The sequence below is a fragment of the Erinaceus europaeus genome, chromosome X, assembly GCF_950295315.1.
Source record: "Erinaceus europaeus chromosome X, mEriEur2.1, whole genome shotgun sequence".
NCBI classification, from domain to species: Eukaryota; Metazoa; Chordata; class Mammalia; order Eulipotyphla; family Erinaceidae; genus Erinaceus; species Erinaceus europaeus.
This window is the reverse complement of record NC_080185.1, coordinates 63,152,687-63,172,442: the sequence shown is the minus strand read 5'-3', so window position 1 is coordinate 63,172,442 and position 19,756 is coordinate 63,152,687. Positions and strand designations below refer to the sequence as shown.

Below are 19,756 nucleotides of genomic sequence, written 5' to 3'. Positions count from 1 at the left end.
AAAAGCTTCTAAAGTAAAAGCTACTAAAATAATTGACATGAGCTAACTGCTAGCTTTGAGGCAAAGACATCAGCTGGTCTACAAATATGTACATGGGGGGGGCAATAGTGCATCAGGTAGAGAACACCTGTTACCTTACAGGAGAACCAAGCAAGGTTCAAGCCCCTACCCTCCAGCCCCCAGTCCACCAACTGCTGGGGGGATGCTTCACATGCAGTGGAGCAGTGCTGCATCTCTTTCTTGCTCTCCCTTTCTTTCTCCCCTTCTCTCTCTCCATCCCACTCCCCTCTCTTCTATTTATCTCTATCCAAAAGAAGAGAGAGAAGAAAGGAATGATGGAATGAAAAAAGGGAGGGGAGGGAGGAAGGAAGAAAAGAAGAAAGGAAAGGCTGGAAGGTGGTGCATCTGGTAAAGCATACACATTACTATGCTCAAGGACCTCGGTTCAAGTCCCCAGTCCCCACCTATAGAGGGGAAGATTCATGAGTGGTGATGAGGTGCTAAAGGTGTCTCTCTTTGTCCTCTTTCCTCAATTTCTGTCTCTGTCCTAAATAAATACAATTAAATAAACTTTATAAGAAAGAAGGAAAGAAAGAAAAATGGTCACTGGGAGCTGAGGATTTGTTGTGCTGGCACAGGAGATAACACTGGTGGTAAATAAGGGGGAAAAGACTGTATACAGGGGAGTCAGGTGGTTGTGCAGCAGGTTAAGTGCAGGTGGTTCAAAGCACAAGGACCAGTGTAAGGATCCTGGTTTGAGCCCCTGGCTCCTCACCTATAGGGGAGTCGCTTCACAAATGGTAAAGTAGGTCTGTAAGTGTCTATTTTTCTCTCCCCCTCTCTGTCCTCCATTTCTCTCTGTCCCATCCAGTATCAAGGACATCAGTAACAACAACAATAACTACAATAGTAAAACAAGGGCAACAAAAGGGAATAAATTTTAAAAATAAATAAAAATAAGCTGTGTCAATATGTTAATAAAGGCACATAAGGCTCCCTGCCCTCCCCACCTCTAACAACTTAAGAAATCACCCCATACTGGAGTTGTTGTATTGAACCAAAATAAGACTCTGGGGTTTGGGTGTGGAAGGGTTCGGGTCCTGGAGCATGATGGCGGAGGAGGACCTCGTGGGGATTATACTGCTATGTAGAAAACTGGGAAATGTTATGCATGGGCAAACTATTGTATTTTTCTGTCGACTGTAATCAATTAATCTCCCAGTAAAGAAATTTTTAAAAAGAGTCACCCCATGGGGACTGTGGTAAGTACAATTGGGAGGTCTTACTTCACTGGTGTTTCATATATATGTTTGATTATATATATACATGAATTCACTCCTTATTCTCAAATAATTTCTGCTTTTCAAGAAGTCCTTTGGAAATGACACTCTTTCTTTATTAATTTTTTTAATTTATTTATTTTCCCTGTTGTTGCCCTTATTTATTATTATTGTTGTTGTTGTTATTGATGTTGTCGTTGTTGGATAGAACAGAGAGAAATGGAGAGAGGAGGGGAAGACAGAGAGGGGGATAGAAAGATAGACACCTGCAGACTTGCTTAACCACTTGTGAAGCAAATCCCCTGAAGGTGGGGAGCCGGGGGTTCGAACCGGGATCCTTACTCCGGTCCTTGCGCTTTGCACCACATGCGCTTAACTCCCTGTGATACTCTTTCTTTCTTTCTTTCTTTCTTTCTTTCTTTCTTTCTTTCTTTCTTTCTTTCTTTCTTTTTCTTTCTTTCTTCCTTCCTTCCTTCTTTCCCTTCCTTCCTTCCTTCCTTTCTTTTTTCCTCCAGGGTTATCGCTGGGGCTTGGTGCCTACACTACAAATCCACTGCTCCTGGTGGCCATTTTTTCCCATATTTGTCGTTGTGACTGTTGATCTTATTGTTGTTGTTGGATAGGACAGAGAGAACTTGAGAAAGATAGGGAAGGTAGAGAGGAAGAGAGAAAGACAGACAACCTGCAGACCTGCTTCACCAATTGTGAAGTGACCCTCCTTCTGGTGGGAAGCCAGGGATTTGAACCAGGATCCTTATTCTGGCCCCTGTGCTTTGCACTATGTGTGCTCAACCTGGTGTGCCACTGACCTGACCCCAGACACTCTCATTTATTAGCCAATTCAAAATTAGCATTTCTAGTCACTCAGGAAAGAATTGCAAAGTTAGAGTGTTTGTTATAGACTGAAGGTTTTTCATCCCCCTTTATAGGTTGAAGTTCCAAGAGTGATAGTATTTAGTGATGGGACCTTTGGGAAGTAATTAGGTAATGAGGGTGATTAGTGCCCTTATGAGAAGAAACTCAAGAGCTGTGATTTGATTCTGCCATATGAGAATCTGCTAGCCAGGAGGAGAGTTCTCATCAGGAACTCTGTCAACAAGAACCTTGATCTTGGACTCCTTAGCTTTCCAGATATGTGAGAAATAAATAGGTTTTGCTTTTTTTGTTTGTTTGTTTGTGTTTGCTTTGTTTTTGTTTTCATTGCACTTAGCCTTTTGGCCAGAGCACCACTTGGCTCTAACTAATTGGTGCTACCAGGGACAAACTCTGGGATCTCTTAGGTGAAAGCCCCATACACAACCACTTTCCTCTCAATGGACTGTTTATTGTTTAAACCGCCAAGGATATGGTATTTCATTATTGTACCCTGAGCTAAGCCAGTGCCTAAGTGTCCAGGTGGAAAATCTTATTTCTCTGGCCCTTAGGACCAGTCCTGTCAGTGAAGCACTAGTGGTTGGTGACTATTCTCTAATTGCTTGATCCCATATTTATCAACATCACACTTAAAATTCTGCTTTAGGAGTAGGGAGACAGTTTAGCCTGTTAGAGTACCAGCAGGTTACAGGTTCAATTCTCAGCACCACCTTCTGCCAAAACTGAATAAATTTATGGTTCTCTATTTCATTTTTCTCTTTGTTTATTTCTTTTATTTAATAGGACAGAGAGAAATTTTAAAGAGGAGAGGGATAGAGAGGAAGAGAGACAGAGAGACTCCTGCAGCCCTGCTTCACCGTTTGTGAAGCTTTCCCCCTGCAAGTGGGGGCCAGGGTCTTGAACCTGAGTCTTTGCACACTATTAGTGTATGTCCTCAACCAGCTATGCTACCACCCAGCCCCCTCTCTTTTATTTTTCAATAAATAAATATTGGATTATTAGAAAAGTCATGATACATTTTTGCATAGAACAACATAGAAAATACATTGTGACTTTTCCAACAATCAAATACATATTTTTTAATTCTGTTTTAGGTTGAATGAATCATCTCTCATTGCGTTGCTCATTGAAGTCTCACAAGTGCCGCTCTTACTCATTTTGATGAGGTAAGGTGATTTTTTTATTGCTTTTATGAAAGGATGAAGAAAGAGAAAGTTAGAGGCCAGTGTATCACTCAGCTTTGGCATGTAGGTGTGTTGGAAGTCGAACAAGGGACCTTTCGGGCTAAGCAGACAATAGAATGATTATGCGAACAATCTTCATGCCTGAGATTCTGAGTTCCCATATTCAATTCAATGCCCAACACCACCATAAACCAAAGCTGACTAATGCTCTGGAGAGCGGGGGGAGGGGGGACCTTTCAAATGCAGGTTCTGTTCACTATCTCCCCAGTCCCATTATCTTATCTTTGAAGATGCAATGCAACTTCCCAGGCTCCAACCTGGCCAAAGATTCTGCTGTTAATAACAAAAGTGTCCATGCTGCAGCCTGGGAGGTGGTGCAGTGGTAGAACTCTGGACTTAGAAGCATGAGGTCCTGATTTCAGTCACTGACATCCAATATGCCAGAGTTCTGCTCTGATCTTTCATTCTCCCACTCCCTCTCCCTCCCCCTCTCCCTCTTTCTCTCTCTCTCTATCTCTAGTGAAATAAATGAATAATTCTTTAAAAGAAGAAATGTCTAGTGCTGTGATAAATGAAATGGAAGAAGAGAGCCCATAACTAAGTCCTCAGGAATATAACTACTGACTAGAAATTGATACCAGGGAAAGAGATAGGTGGCAGCTGGATAAGAAATAAATGACGACCAGCTTTTTAGATTCAGGTAACTTAAACATAATAAAGTATGAAAACCAAAGTATACAACTATCCAGCTTTGTCTGCAACTACTTAACCAGCAATCAGACCCAGGGCTTCAGAAGGCTCCCTTGTGCCCCAGAGTAAACCAATGCCCCTTCACAGGTAACCAGTAATCTCATAAAGTCAGATTTTATTTTCTTTTTTCCATCAGGGTTATTGCTGGGACTTGATGCCTACAGGAAGACTCTACAGTTCCCAGTGACTTCTCCTTATTCATTTATTTATTTATTTATTGTCTTTATTTATTAGATAGACAGTCAGAAATCAGGAGGGATGTAGAGATAGAGAGGGAGTGAGACAGAGAGACACCTACAGTCCTAATTCACTGCTTGTGAAGCTTTCCCCCTGTAGGTGGGGGCCAGGGGCTTGAACTCAGGTCCTTGCACCTTGTCCCTCTCTCTGCCCATCACCCTCTATAAGGATTTTTTTGTTTGTTTTGTTTTGAACTGTGACTAACGTTCAAATCAGAATTTGAAAGGGATTGTTACTGACTTGTACAGAATACATTTTCCACCTTTGTTTCTCTCTCAGCTAGTATGTTCCATCTTCTATTTCCAAAACTAAAGCCTTGCTGTCCATTAATGTGGTGGCAAATTTGTTGGTGGTTGTTTACTCCCACAGGGAAAAAAGTCAATTGAGAGAACTATTGATTGGTCCCTTTCTGTGTGCAAGACACCAGATGAGTCACTGTAGAGAGAAACAAAGATGTACAAATATAGATGTGCCCTGGGGAGTTCTTATCTCAGTTTCTGAGAATATTTCTCTGGCTTGAAAATAACATCTTCATTTTGAGCAGGATCTCTGGAGCCTGAGTTCAAAACCTAACTCTGAGTGCCTTTGTGGAAATTGTTTAATCTCACTGTATCTCAGTTCCCTCATCTGCAAAATGAGAATGATGGAAACAACTGCCTCATATGCTTAAAGAGCGAAGAAGAGATAAGTGAATTTATATAGAACACTTAGTGATAATGCTGGGTCATAAATAGCACCAATAAAATGTTTCCTTGTTTTATATCTTCAGGGCTAACTTATATCTCTTACTCAAAACACTGCAAGAACTGGACTGTGTGGTATAAGACTTTGCTTAGTTGGAATCTGCACATGACCTTAATCTAAAATACCTTGTGACAGTGTACAGATAGGCTTAAGAAATGAAGAATTTCTCTCTCTCCCCCCTCTCTCCCTCCCTCACACACTCCTTCCCTCTCTCTTTCTCTTTTGATATAAGGATCTTGGGTTTGAGTTACCACCTAGATATGTGGTAAGAATCCAGGTTCCACGTGGTCCGGGAGGTGGCATAGTGGTAAAGCTTTGGACTCTCAAGCATGAGGTCCTGAGTTCGATCCCTGGCAGCACATATGCCAGAGTGATGTCTGGTCCTTTCTCCTCCTATCTTTCTCATAAACAAATAAAATCTTAAAAAAAAAAAAAAAGAATCCAGGTTCCAAGAGACCAGGTGATGGCACATCTGGTAGAGTGTACATGTTTCTATGCACAATGGTTCTGGTTCAACTTACTGGTTCCCACCTACAGGCAGAAGCTTCACAAGTCCTGAAGCAGTGCTGAAGGTATCTGTCTCTCTTTCTCACTCCCTCTCAACTTCTGTATTTATCCTAAATAAATAAATAATATATATATATTTTAAATATTCATGTTCTTGGGGCCTGGTGGTGGCACACCTGGTTGAGCGCACATGTTACAGTGCACAAAGACCTGGGTTCAAGCCCCCAGTTCCCACCTGCAGGGGGAAAGCTTTGCAAGTAGTGAAGCAGCGTTGCAGATGTCTCTCTGTCTCTTCCTCTCTATCATCCCCTACCCTCTCAATTTCTGGCTATCTCTATCCGGTAAATAAAATAAAAGATAATAAAAAAAAGTTTTAAAAAATTCATGCTCCACCACTCACTAGCTGTGTGTCCTTGAACTTAACTTCTTTGAGCTTTCATTCCTTTATCCGTAATGATGTAACTTCATAAACTTACTGTAAAGATGAGATCAACTAATTCACTGAAAGCACTTGGCAATAGTAAGTGTTCATTAAACATAAACTATTATCGCTGCTTTTAGCCAGGGTTGCTGTGAGAATTAAATGAGACAATAAGTATAAGCTCAGTGTCTGAAACATAGCAAAAAAAAGTCAAGAAACAGCCCCCTTTTCTTCCTTTCTCCTCTCCTGGTCCAGTTTGAAATATATATATTTTTATTTCATACAAGTAGACCCGCATGCAAGGGAGTCGACAAAGTTGGCTTAAGTAGTGACCAAGTATCAGTATCTAAATGCTTATTAACACAAAGGGCTGTCATGCAGTAACCCAACCATGCTGTTATCAGTCTGCCATCCTTCCTGTTTCTCTAGGCAGCCTTTCCTGAAGTCAACTCAACCAGTTAATCTTTCAGTCACTTGACATGTGGCTATATATACACACAAGTGTGTGTGTGCAGACATCCTGTGCAGCAAGCACTCACAGTGACATTGGTCTGAATACACTTGTCTGATCCATGTGAAACACTGAAGCGATGTTCACATTCAGGACTTCACAAAGCAAGAAAAATCAAATTGTTCCATGGGAAATATTTATCCACAGTGAGATGTACAGTGTTTTTGTATAAAACAAGGGCAACAAAAGGGAATAAATAAATAAAATAAATATTTAAAAAAAAAAGTCAAAAAAAAAAAAAAAAAAAACCTTTCCTACGGTAGAGACAGAAAGGCAGAGAGTCTGGTAGTCGGGCAGTAGTGCAGCGGGTTAAGTGCATGTGGGGCAAAGTGCAAGGACCAGCGTAAGGATCCCGGTTTGATCCCCGGGCTCCCCAACTACAGGGGAGTCGCTTCACAGGCGGTGAAGCAGGTCTGCAGGTGTCTATCTTTCTCTCCTCCTCTTTGTCTTCCCCTCCTCTCTCCATTTCTCTCTGTCCTATCCAACAACAACAACAGCAATAATGACTACGACAATAAAACAGCTATGGCAATAACAAAAGGGAATAAATAAATAAATAAATATCAAAAAAAAATTAAAAAGAAAGGCAGAGAGAAAGAATGAAATATATCATAGCACCAAAGCTTCCTCCAACTTGGTGAGAGCCAGACTCAAACCAAGGTCACACACATGGCAAAGCATCACACTGTCCAAGTGAGCTATTTCTCCAGCCTTTGTGGGTTTTTTTTTCTGTTTTTTTTTTATATTTATTTATTTCCTTTTGTTGCCCTTGTTGTTTTGTTGTTGTTGTTATTACTATTGTTGTTGATGTCGTTGTTGGATAGGACTGAGAGAAATCGAGAGAGGAGGGGAAGACAGAGACACGGAGAGAAAGATAGACACCTGCAGACCTACTTCACCGCCTGTGAAGCAACTCCCCTGAAGGTGGGGAGCTGGGGCTCCAACAGGCCGTTCCTTGCTCTTTGCGCCATGTGTGCTTAACACGCTGTGCTACCACCTGACTCCCTTTGTTTTGTTTTTTATTTTTTTATATTTATTTATTATTTATTCCCTTTTGTTGCCCTTGTTGTTTTATTGTTGTAGTTATGATTGATGTTATTGTTGTTGGATAGGACAGAGAGAAATGGAGAGAGGAGGGTAAGGCAGAGAGGGGGAGAGAAAGACACCTGCAGACATGTTTCACCGCTTGTGAAGTGATTCCCCTGTAGGTGGGGAGCCTGGGCCTCGAACCAGGATTCTTCCGCTGGTCCTTGCGTTTTGTGCCACATGTGCTTAACCCACTGCGCTACCTCTCAGCTCTGGTTTATGATGGTGCTGAGGAATGAACCTGGAACCTCAGAATTTCAAACACCATAAAGCCCTTTGTATAACAATTGTGCTATCTCACCAGCCCCATACAGTGTCCCCTTACATAGTCCTTTACAATCTTCCTTTTACTTTCACAAGTGCTCCCTCTTTTGTTCTTTGGGTCACCCTGTAAGGGGCAGGCTCCATTATTATTCCTATTTCAGAAGAAGAAACTGAACCTTGAGGAAGTCTGTTGGCTTATTTGCCAAAGATCATCCAGTTTACGGCATATTTGTAAGACAAGATTTGGATCTAGACTCTCTCCTCTAACTTTAAGCACTCTCATGCTCTATAGAATTTCTTGGAACTTCTTAGAATTTTAATACTTAGGATTCAGAAGATTACAATAGCAGTCAAATGTCACATCACAAGACCCTTGTTATCAGTGTAAAGAGTGAAGCTTTTGGTAGTATGAAAATCACACACTTGCAAAATGTAACAATTTGCCATGTGCACAAACCAGGTTTGTGGCCAGCCCCCACTAGACTGAAGAAATGTTCTGTGCTGTGGTGCCTCTCTCTCTCCCCCTATCTTTCTCTCTCTCTGCCTTTCTGTCCCTCTGTTTCAATCTGAAAAAGTCACCCCAGAGCAATGAAGCCTCAGAGATGATCAAACAACAACAATAATAACAATATTTTTTTTAGAAATGGAAAAATGTAGGGGCCTACAATTACAAAAGTTAACTAGATAGTAAAACTGGGTTAAATCTTAGTTTATAATGTGATCATTTGTTCCTATGAGAGAATATTAACACACACATATATATATATCACTAATATTGGAGAAAGTATTCTGTCTCTCTTCCCCTCCCTTCTTCTCTTCCTCTCCTTTAATCTTTCTTTTTACTCTCACTTCCCTCCTTCCATCCAGTCTTTATTTACTTTTCCTCCTTTCTTTCACCCTCTGTCTCCCTTCCTCAACCTCTTTCACCTTCCCCCCCACCCCCAACTTCTTCCTTCCCCTTTCTCCTTAAAAGTTAGGACATTTTCCAAATAATTCTCACCATTTTTGAGCTGGTGAATCCAACGCTTCCTCAGTTCTTCAGTTGGGGAGAAGACATAGAGAGGACCTTCATCATACACAACCTAAGGACAATGGATACACAGGCTTCAGCAATAAAATCTCAGAAGAAAAAAAAAGAATAAAGATTTAGAAGGAAACATTTTTAAACTAGGACAGTATGTATGCATAGTAGATAGGGAAGGAAATTTGGGGTCTTTGGTCAACAGCATATGGTGTCTCTATGAACTATCTGGAGAAGTTCTAAAGAATTTATATCCAGGAAGGAGAAACAGGGTTCCTTATAAAAATATAGTTCCAATTTTAATCCTCAGCACTATACATGCCAGAGTGATGCTCTGCTTTAATATCTCTCTCATTAATAAACAGATCTTTAAAATGTAAGTAAGTAACTGAAGTCTTGACTAGTACATAGGCATTATTTGCTTAGCAAAAAAAGAGTACATTTATGGGGCCAGGCGGTGGTGAACCTGGTTGAGCACACATGCTACCATGTGCAAGGACCCAGGTTAAAACACCTGGTCCCCACCTGCAGGGGAAAAGCTAGATAAGTGAAAAAGCAGGGCTCACTATTTATCTCCTCTTTCCCTCTCAATTTCTCTCTGTCTCTATCCAATAATAAATAAATAAGAATTTTTTTTAAAAAGTACACATATTAATTTATTTCTTGTCATAGCTGGGGCTTTGCTGCTTTGAGCCAACTTTTTTTTAAAGAGAGAGGCAGAGACGGAGGGAAAGACAGCACAGCACAGAAGCTTTTTACAGTACGGTGGAGGTTTGGCTCAAACCTGGCTCATATGCATGGCAAAGCAAGTACACTATTCAGGTGAGTAATTTTATCTACACAGTTATATTTGGTAGGATATAGCTCACTCAGTAGAGTGTGTACATTACCATGTGAAAGGTCCTGGGTTTAAGGCTCAGTACCACATAGGAACACTATGATACCAGGGGAAGATCCATTTATGGTGGAACAGTGTTATGGTATCTCTCACTGCCTCTCTATATCTCTATCTGAAACTTATTTTTTTTTCTATCTGAAATTTAAATAAAAGACTGGAAAGTTGACCTGGGACTGGTTCACAGACAAGTTCCCAGTACCACAAAGGAAAAAGGGCTGGGAGATAGTTCACTCAGTAAAGCACACACCTCACAATGTGTGTGGCCCTGGGTTTGAACCCGGATAGAGAATGGGAAAGCTATCAGGGGAGGGGGTGGGAATTGTGTGGAGTTGTACCCCTCCTACCCTATGGTTTTATTAATTTATCCTTTCTTAAATAAAAAAAAGAAAACTTAAAAAAAAAACAGCAGTAAATATGGCACCACTGATGGTAGAGTAGTGTTCTGCTATTTCTCCCCCTCCTGCATATCTTTATCTAAAAAGAAAAAGGAAAAAAGAAGAAAAGTTTGCCCAGAGTGGTGAAATAGTGCTTATGGGAGGCTCAGTGCTATAAAGAAATATATTTCATGAGAAAGAAAACCAGAGAAACACTCATACAGATCAAATGTCAGAAACTGAACCCAGAGCCACACATACCCAAGTCCTCTATCTGCTAAGCTACCTCCCCAGCCGCCAAAGCAAAACTTTAACTTATGACTAGACTTTCTTCTCACTGCCTAGTTGCCTTCCCTTGTCACTATTAACCAAAATAAAACAAATTTGGAACCATAACACTATTTCACAAAAGGCATAGATTAAGCACTATCATTATATCACATCAGTATTTCTTTTTTTAATTTTTTAATATTTATTTTATTTATTCCCTTTTGTTGCCCTTGCTGTTTGTTTTTTGTTGTTGTTGTTGTTGTTATTGTTGTTGTTGTTATTGTATAGGACAGAGAGAAATGGAGAGAGAAGGGGAAGACAGAGAGGAGGAGAGAAAGATAGACACCTGCAGACCTGCTTCACCGCCTGTGAAGCGACTCCCCCTGCAGGTGGGGAGCCGGGGCCTGAACCGGGATCCTTATGCCGGTCCTTGTGCTTTGCGCCACCTGCGCTTAACCCGCTGCGCTACAGCCCGACTCCCACATCAGTATTTCTAACACTTCACCTTTAGAAGTCACAGTGCTGGGGAGTTGGGCGGTAGTGCAGCGGGTTAAGCGCAGGTGGTGCAAAGCGCAAGGACATGCATAAGGATCCCGTTTGGAGCCCTCGGCTCCCCACCTGCAGAATAAGGTTCCTGGTTTGAGCCCCGGCTCCCCACCTGCAGAGGAGTCGCTTCACAGGCAGTGAAGCAGGTCTGTAGGTGTCTATCTTTCTCTCCCCCTCTGTCTTCCCTTCCTCTCTCCGTTTCTCTCTGTCCTAACAACAATGACAACAACTACAACAATAATAATAAATACAACAACAATGAAAAACAACAAAGACAACAAAAGGGAGAACAAATATGAAAAATTAAAAAAGAAGTCATAGTGCTCCATACAGCAGATGTGCATGAAATGCGTAAGTTGTGGTCTCAACCCTCAGAAATTTAAAATACGTTGTATAGGGCTGGGGAGACAGAGTAATGGTTATGTAAGTTCTTTCCCTGAGGTCCCAGGTTCAGTACCCAGCACCACCATAATCCAGAGCTGAGCAGTGTTCTGGTTGGTCTCTCTGTCTCTCTCTGTGTCTCTCTCTCACTCTCTCTGTGTGTATCATTAAAAATACTTTTAAAAAGACATCACATAATGGATTCTAAAGCCAACTGTAAATAAATTTTGAATTTTCTGTTGTTTGGTATTATCTACTCTCCAAGCCAAACAAAAGCATCTCATTGAACGACAAGGACAGCCAAAACTATGTTAAAAACAGCCTTTCTTCATAGGTTTTGTAAACTTTGACACAGGGAGAGAAATGAACAAGATCCTTTTGCATTTTTCTCTTTGCTTGTTAGTCTTACTGTGCTCATAAATCCATGACAGAAAGCCCCCTCCCCTGAGAATTTCCACTTCCTTTTCTGGCTTTCACTGTTACAGAGGCTGCTATATTCATGACATGTGGCCAACAGGGTCCTCAGGACACAAGCATGTCAAACTGCAAATATAATCTGAAGTTACTCCTCTCCTACGTGGCTTGCACTTTGTCTACCAAACAAATATCTATGTGGCTCTTCAGCTATTACAGACAGAAGAGAATTTCAGTTTCTATATAAGCCTTCCGCCTACTGAACTTCCTAATACTCCTTCCCTCCCCTTTCTGCCTTTTCAACCCACATGACCACCATTAGACAGATACACAGACCCAGAAGGAAGTGAAATGCTCACTCAACAAACACAGCAGGTTTCTCAATGCAGTTACCATACACAAGACACATCATTATAGAATTAGTGCCATTTCAGATCTTCTCCAGATGGAGAGAGTAAAATAAATTGAGTTGACAGGGGCGTGGTAGGGAGAGAAAAGAAAGATCTCAACATCCCAAGCCAGTCTCAATTCTCAACCCAGCTTCCATGTCCCTTTCAATTTCTGTTCATTGGAACCAGTGTTGTCCTTCTCCCACCAATCTCCACCAGGAATTATCATATTCTAGTTCCCCTTAGAGTTAGAGGGAGAAAATACCTCACCTGAAAGGGGTAAGGGAACCTTTCTATGATTGAAATCTGCTCCATTTCACTAGCCTCTTCACCCCTTCTCTGTAATAAAACAAAAAAGAAAGCATGGTTAAGGGTTGATGCATTGTTCTTCTCTGGATTCTGGGAAAATCATTTAACTACTGAGAAGGACCTAAGCAGTTATTTCATGCCATTCCATTAATTCCAGATGTATTTAAGTGCTGAATTTTTTTTTTAAAGATACTATGAGCTATGAGAGAACTCACCAGTAAAGAGTGTGTGTGTCTTACCATGCACAAGCTCCCAGATTTGAGTTTGGAAACTACACAGCAGCACCATAATACAGGGAAAGATCTACAGATGCTCCCCACTTCACCTTGTGTCCCTCTCTCCCCCCTCCCACTCTCTGATTTTTTTTTTTTACCAGAGCACTGCTTAGCTCTAGCTTATCGTGATGTAGGGGACTGAATCTGGGACTTTGGAGTCTCAGGCATGAGAGTCTCTGTGTGTAACCAACCAGTATGCTGTGTATTCCTGCCCCTAAATCTTAAATTAAAAGAATGAAAATATCAACCTGGGAGCAGTGTGACTGCACATATGCTGGTCCCAGTGCCACAAATTTATATATTATATATAATAAATCTATGAATGACTAAGGAAAATATTTTTAAAAATCTAAGTGTAAGGGAAGTTGGGCAGTGCGCAGTGGGTGAAGCGCAGGTGGAGCAAAATGCAAGGACTGGCAGAAGGATGCCAGTTTGAGCCCCCAGCTCCCCACCTGCAGGGGAGTCACTTCACAGGCAATAAGTAGGTCTGCAGGTGTCTTTCTCTCCCATTCTCTGTCTTCCTATCCTCTCTCCATTCCTCTCTGTCCTATCCAACAAAAACAACATCAGTAACAACAACAATACTAACTACAACAATAAAACAACAAGGGCAACAAAAGGGAATAAATACAAAATAAATTTAAAAAATCTAAGTGTTTAAGTGATCACACAATCTTTGGAAAGCAAGGCCTTTTTAATTTAGTACTAAAGTTTAGAATCAGTGGCACAGAAGAGTAAGATATCTCTCTCTTATTAATAAATGAATAAATTGATATTTTAGAACAATGGATAGAAGCTGAATAGATATCACATTGGTTTGCACAATAGACTTTGATGCCTGTCAAAGGCCTCAGGGTCAATCATTGGAACAACCATAAACCAGAGCTGAGAGTGATCTGTCATTAAAAAATAATTAGAGGGTCCAGGTGGTGGCTCACCTGGTTGAGTGCACATGTTACAGTGCACAAGCATCAAGGTTCAAGCCCTTGTTCCCCATCTTCAGGGAAAAAGCTTTAGGAGCAATGAAGCAGTGCTGTAGGTGTTTCTCTCTTGCTCACTCCCTCTCTCTGTATCTCCCCCTTCCCACTCATTTTCTACCTAATAAATACTAAATAAAATATTAAAAATATATTAGAATTGTTAATAAAAATATTAAGATATTTTAAAAAACACAATATATGGAGAATTGGAAGCAATAATAACTTATCACTTAAAAATATAAAATATGGTGGTCCGGGAGGTGGCGCAGTGGATAAAGCATCGGACTCTCAAGCATGAGAGATACCACTTCACTCCTGTGAGAATGTCACACATCAGAAACGGTAGCAGCAACAAATGCTGGAGAGGTTGTGGGGTCAAAGGATCCTTTCTGCACTGCTGGTGGGAATGTAAATTGGTCCAACCCCTGTGGATAACAGTTTGGAGAATTTTCAGAAGGCTAGAAATGGACTTACCCTATGATCCTGCAATTCCTCTCTTGGGGATCTATCCTAAGGAACCCATCCAAAAAGATCTTTGTACACATATGTTCTTGACAGCACAATTTGTAATAGCCTGGAAGCAACCTCTGTTCTGATAATGATGTCTTCTTACCAAAATCTGTCTTTCAGGGGGAGGATTTTTTTCAGGAACCACTGTTTCAACACAGGTGATCTTCTCAACATCTATCGAACCCTTCTTACTGCCTCTTCTCTGAGAAAGAAAATGAGGAAGAAATGGAAGAGATTAAAGAGTGATTATGCAACCAGATGATTAGATTTTGTTATCTAATTCTTCAACATAGCAAGGTGACACCCACACTCTACATCAAGACCTGTGGCTTTGAAGAAAAGAAAACAGAAATCTTCTAGGGCTGGGGAGATAGCATAATAGTTATACAAAAAAAAAAAAAGACTTTTATTTTCCAAGGTCCCAAGTTCAATCCCTAAAACCACCATGAGCCAGAGTTAAGCAGTGCTCTAGTAAAAAATAAAACAGTGTGATAAAAGAAAATAAAACAAATCTTCCAATACTATTAATCTAAACTTGTTTAACTACCAGACTAAGGGAAAATACTACAGAAAGTTAGATGAATGTGTGTCTTTATCAAAAGAAATAGGGAGACAATTTCCAAGTCTTAGAGTTCATTCTCAAAATCATCCAGTGAGTGTTCACCAATTGTAAGATTCCAGGGTAAAAGTTCTTGTAAGGCTTCTTAGCACCTTGGAATTTCTGCCCTAGCCTGGTTATAGATAGTCTAAAAAAAACTATTTTGTTAAAATTGAAATGTGTCTCTTCTACCTCCCTCCTCAATTCCTAGAAAATCTATCTCCTCCTGAAAGAATATTTAGGACTAAATCCTTGATATGCAGGTCTCACTACTAAGAAACTTACCCCACGTTCAAAGTCATATTCATAGTAGGAAAGCTTGTGCACAGTCAAGAGAAAAAGCCGTTTCTTGAAGTTTAGAGGGGACGTTTTCTTTTTCTGCTGCGATCGCTTTAGAAAGATGCTCTCTAGTATCACTGCAGCCATAGCTTCTTCTTCTGGAACCCCCTTGTGTGCTGTTGATAATGAAACTTCTTGAGTACCCAACACATGAGTCTTTACTCTTCCTGGCTCGCCTTCAGCCTAACCAACTAGTTTGAAATGGAACAAAAATGTAAAAAGCTAAGCGCCTTTTTCCTGACTTGATATCATCCTTTATATAGCCACCTTTCTTTCAGTCACTGGGTATAATGGCTTCACACATAATTAGGGGATTGGTTCTGTATCCTACATCTGTCATGTAAACTGTATTGTGTATAATGCAACGGGAGGTTCTAGATGTCACATGACATGTATGCTTCTGGAATATCTAGAGGCTGCATGACACTAGCCACCTTTTGGTGATAAATGCACAATCTATAAAAAACAAAAGTCTATGTGCAGTTATTGACCTTGATATACAGAGAAGGGATAGTGCAGGTGCCAGAAGTCCACTGAGGCAGATATTGGACTTTCAGTTCCCAGTTTCCTAAACAGAGAATTTGATTTTTTTTTTCAGACATTGTCCCATGGAGGTCTGTAACCAGGGTACCTAGTAAGGGTATGGAGGTTGCACCTGCAGATATGAACAAATTCTAACTGCCACCCAACTGCCTTTGTGCATCAGCCACTGACTAAGCTACAGAAAGACAAAGGAAGTTACCAAATGGACCTCTAGGGATGTGAGGTCTATCTGGCTGTGACATCTGTCACCCCATTGACCACCAGGTTTTATTCAGCTGATCGGGCTGGCTAGGCGGGTGTCCCCTTCCTCCCTCACCATTCTATGTGCATCCTTCCCCAAGATTCGTGCTTGGCCTGGATGACCTTCTCTAAATAGAACCTTCCCATGCTAGAACCTCCAAACAAGCTCTCAAGATCCAAAAGGACCTCTGGTTTTTCTATTCACACAAAACAATGGCATTTTATCTCTAATGTTCACTTACAATTTCTGTACAGTACTACACCAATCTCAAATTTTCATTAGAAATGTCAAATGACGAAGGCAAGTATAAACCTATGGGACTACATCAAATTAAAAAGCTTCTTCACAGCAAAAGAAACCACTACCCAAACCAAGAGACCCCTCACAGAATGGGAGAAGATCTTTACATGCCATACATCAGATAAGAGTTTAATAACCAACATATATAAAGAGCTTGCCAAACTCAATAACAAGACAACAAATAACCCCATCCAAAAATGGGGGGAGGACATGGACAGAATATTCACCACAGAAGAGATCCAAAAGGCCGAGACACACATGAAAAAATGCTCCAAGTCTCTGATTGTCAGAGAAATGCAAATAAAGACAACAATGAGATATCACTTCACTCCTGTGAGAATGTCATACATCAGAAAAGGTAATAGCAGCAAATGCTGGAGAGGGTGTGGGGTCAAAGGAACCCTCCTACACTGCTGGTGGGAATATAAATTGGTCCAACCTCTGTGGAGAACAGTCTGGAGAACTCTCAGAAGGCTAGAAATGGACCTACCCTATGATCCTGCAATTCCTCTCTTGGGGATATATCCTAAGGACCCCAACACATCCATCCAAAAAGATCTGTGTACACATATGTTCTTGACAGCATAATTTGTAATAGCCAAAACCTGGAAGCAACCCAGGTGTCCAACAACAGAAGAGTGGCTGACCAAGTTGTGGTATATATACACAATGGAATACTACTCAGCTGTAAAAATGGTGACTTCACCGTTTTCAGCCGATCTTGGATGGACCTTGAAAAAATCATGTTGACAGAAGGATAAATATGGGATGATCTCACTCTCAGGCAGAAGTTGAAAAACAAGATCAGAAAAGAAAACACAAGTAGAACCTGAAATAGAATTGGCATATTGCACCAAAGTAAAAGACTCTGGGGTGGGTAGGTGGGGAGAATACAGGTCCAAGAAGGATTCAGAGGACCTAGTGGGGGTTGTATTGTTATATGGGAATCTGGGGAATGTTATGCATGTACAAACTATTGTACTTACTGTTGAATGTAAAACATTAATTCCCCAATTTAAAAAAAAAAAAGACAGAGAAAGAGATACACTACAGTACTGTTCCACGATTATGGAAGCTACCCTGTACAAGTGATTCTATGTGGTGGCCAGGGGCTTGAACCTGGGTTCTCATGCATGATAATGTTAGGGACAGTTAAAAAAATGTCAAATGAAATATACTGTCACAAAAATTTAATACCGAACACATTCTGGAAAAAAAATCAGATTTTTTTTAGAGAAAATTTTTATCTCAGGGGAGGTATAAGATTGATATATTTTTATTTCAGATGAGAACATAAAGGGAAAGACAGAGACAAAAGGAGGGGGAGAGATAGCACTGTACCACTCCACCACCTGTAGAACTTCCTCTATTGATGTGATCTTTCATATGGAAGCAGGGATCAAACCCAGGGCCTTGTGTATGGTAGGTAAGGCGTGTGCCTTACCAGGTGAGCCATATCCTGGCCCCCAGGTTTTACTTTTTTTTTCTGTTGTTGTTGTTTTGTTTTGTTTGTTTGTTTTTTACTTCTTTTTTAAAATATTTATTTTATTTATTTATACCCTTTTGTTGCCCTTGTTGTTTTATTGTTGCAGTTATTATTGTTGTCGTCGTTGTTGAATAGAACAGAGAGAAATGGAGAGAGGAGGGGAAAGACAGAGGGGGAGAGAAAGATAGACACCTGCAGACCTGTTTCACAGCCTGTGAAGCGACTCCCCTGCAGGTGGAGAGCTGGGAGCTCGAACCAGGATCCTTCTGCCGGTCCTTGCGCTTTGTGCTACCTGCGCTCAACCCGCTGCGCTCCCGACTCCCGTTTGTTTGGTTTTTACCAGAGCCCTGCTCAGCTCTGGCTAATGATGGTGCAGGAGACTGAACCTGGGGCTTAGGAGCCTCAAGCCTGAGAGTATCTTTCTACCCCTGCCCCAGCTTTTACTTTTTTAAAGCTAAATCTCATGGTTTTGGTAGTACCATGAAAGCAGGATAATCAGGTTCCCCCCGCCCCCTCCCAGCCACCCGCCCCGTCCAGTCAGGTTTTTTTTTTTCCTACTTATCAAGTACAGATTCCTGCTATTTATCAAAGCCTGAAGTATCCCACATGTTATTTTCCTCCTTTCTGCGGTATACAAAGTTCTATTTTGTACTAGGAAGAAAAATATGTTCAAGGAGCACCAGGGGTGTTTAGAACAATCATTTTGCCATTTATCTATTGTGTGAAAGCTATGGTCTTTCAGTGGTGGACTAGTTTAACCATCTGTAAATGATGTTTTGATAAACATTGGCAAAGAAAGAAAGTCTTCCCCCCACAGCTTTCTTCCCCAACGCATCAATTTAAGTGGCCTCTCACAGGAGTAACAAGCTAACAATAAGAAACCAGTGTCCTTTCTAGCATTCATATTTTCCTCAAACTCTGAAGAGGTTCCTTTTTATTTTTTAATATTTCATTTACCTATTCATTTCTTTACTTATCTTGGATAGATACATTGAAAAGTTGAAAAAGAATGGAGAAATAGAGAGGGAGAGAGAGAGACACCCGCAGCACTACTTCACTGTTCATCACCCCCCCCCCACACCCCGCACATGAGGTTCAGGGGCTTGAACCTAGGTCATTGTGCACTCAGCCAGGTACACCACTGCCCAGCCCCAAAGTTCCTTTTTAACATTAAAATTATGCATTAATCTAGAAGTAGTGATAACCAAGTAATGATACTCTATTCTCAGGATTTGGCAACTCATCATCAGTCCTGTACTAACATCATCATTGTTCCTGCAGTGAATTACAATTAAGTACCTTTTCATGACAAAAGCGTCAAAATTACAGAAAAAAATCCCTAGGGACACTGAGTTTCAAGTCCCGAAAATTAGAGCATAAGCATCCCAGTCAACCATGTTTAGTTGTGCTTTTAGCTGAATATGGCACACCTATCATTTCAACTTTAGTTCAGTTGTAAACTCTTGGTGGGTACTTTCCCAATTCAGCCCCTACATCTGTTTTGGTCTTGGCCTCTGCTCTTTTTTAATTTCATAGAGCTAATTCAGTGTGTATAAGGGGAAGCCTTCCTCTCTTTCAGGTGTCTTTTTGGGGGGTAGAGTTTAGTGATGGTCTAAGTTTAAAGAGGTAAGACTGTCACTAACAACCCTCTGAGTAAGGAGTGAAATGGCATGTATTTTGAGCCCATTGACATGGAAATTTGCTGGGACTTCCAAGACCTGTGAACTCTTCTTTGAATGCTTTCTCCCTCTTAACTTGTGATCTGGTTAAGACAGCCTGACTTAACTATCCATTGTCTTTTTGAACCCTAAGACAGCAGGAACCTCACATCTCCACTATAGAGCCTATATTTCCCCCAGTTCTGGAACCTTAGGATAGGGCCCACTTTCCTGCATGCCTCTCCCAATCCATATCAAATAATATTGCATCTGCCGATCACAACCTAATCAACGCAACGATTGCCACCTCAACATGCTTCAGCTCAGACTGTGTCCAGAGACTTCACGTGTGGAATGACAACCCTTC

General features: G+C 40.9%; 1 protein-coding gene across 3 annotated transcripts in view; it reads right to left on the bottom strand.

Moving 5' to 3' along the window:
- The window catches only part of BTK (Bruton tyrosine kinase), a 64,107-nt gene that overhangs the window by 31,152 nt on the left and 13,199 nt on the right, over positions 1 to 19,756 (bottom strand). For 2 of the 3 annotated variants that reach the window (XM_060183274.1, XM_007537929.3), the window contains exons 2-5: positions 15,108 to 15,277; positions 14,328 to 14,426; positions 12,421 to 12,489; positions 8,858 to 8,939 (exon numbers count right to left, since the gene is read on the bottom strand). In XM_060183274.1, the coding sequence (XP_060039257.1) occupies positions 8,858 to 8,939; positions 12,421 to 12,489; positions 14,328 to 14,426; positions 15,108 to 15,248 (391 nt within the window). In that variant the 5' untranslated portion in view covers positions 15,249 to 15,277. The remainder of the gene's footprint in view (positions 1 to 8,857; positions 8,940 to 12,420; positions 12,490 to 14,327; positions 14,427 to 15,107; positions 15,278 to 19,756) is intronic. The other variant, XM_060183275.1, reaches the window with a different exon arrangement.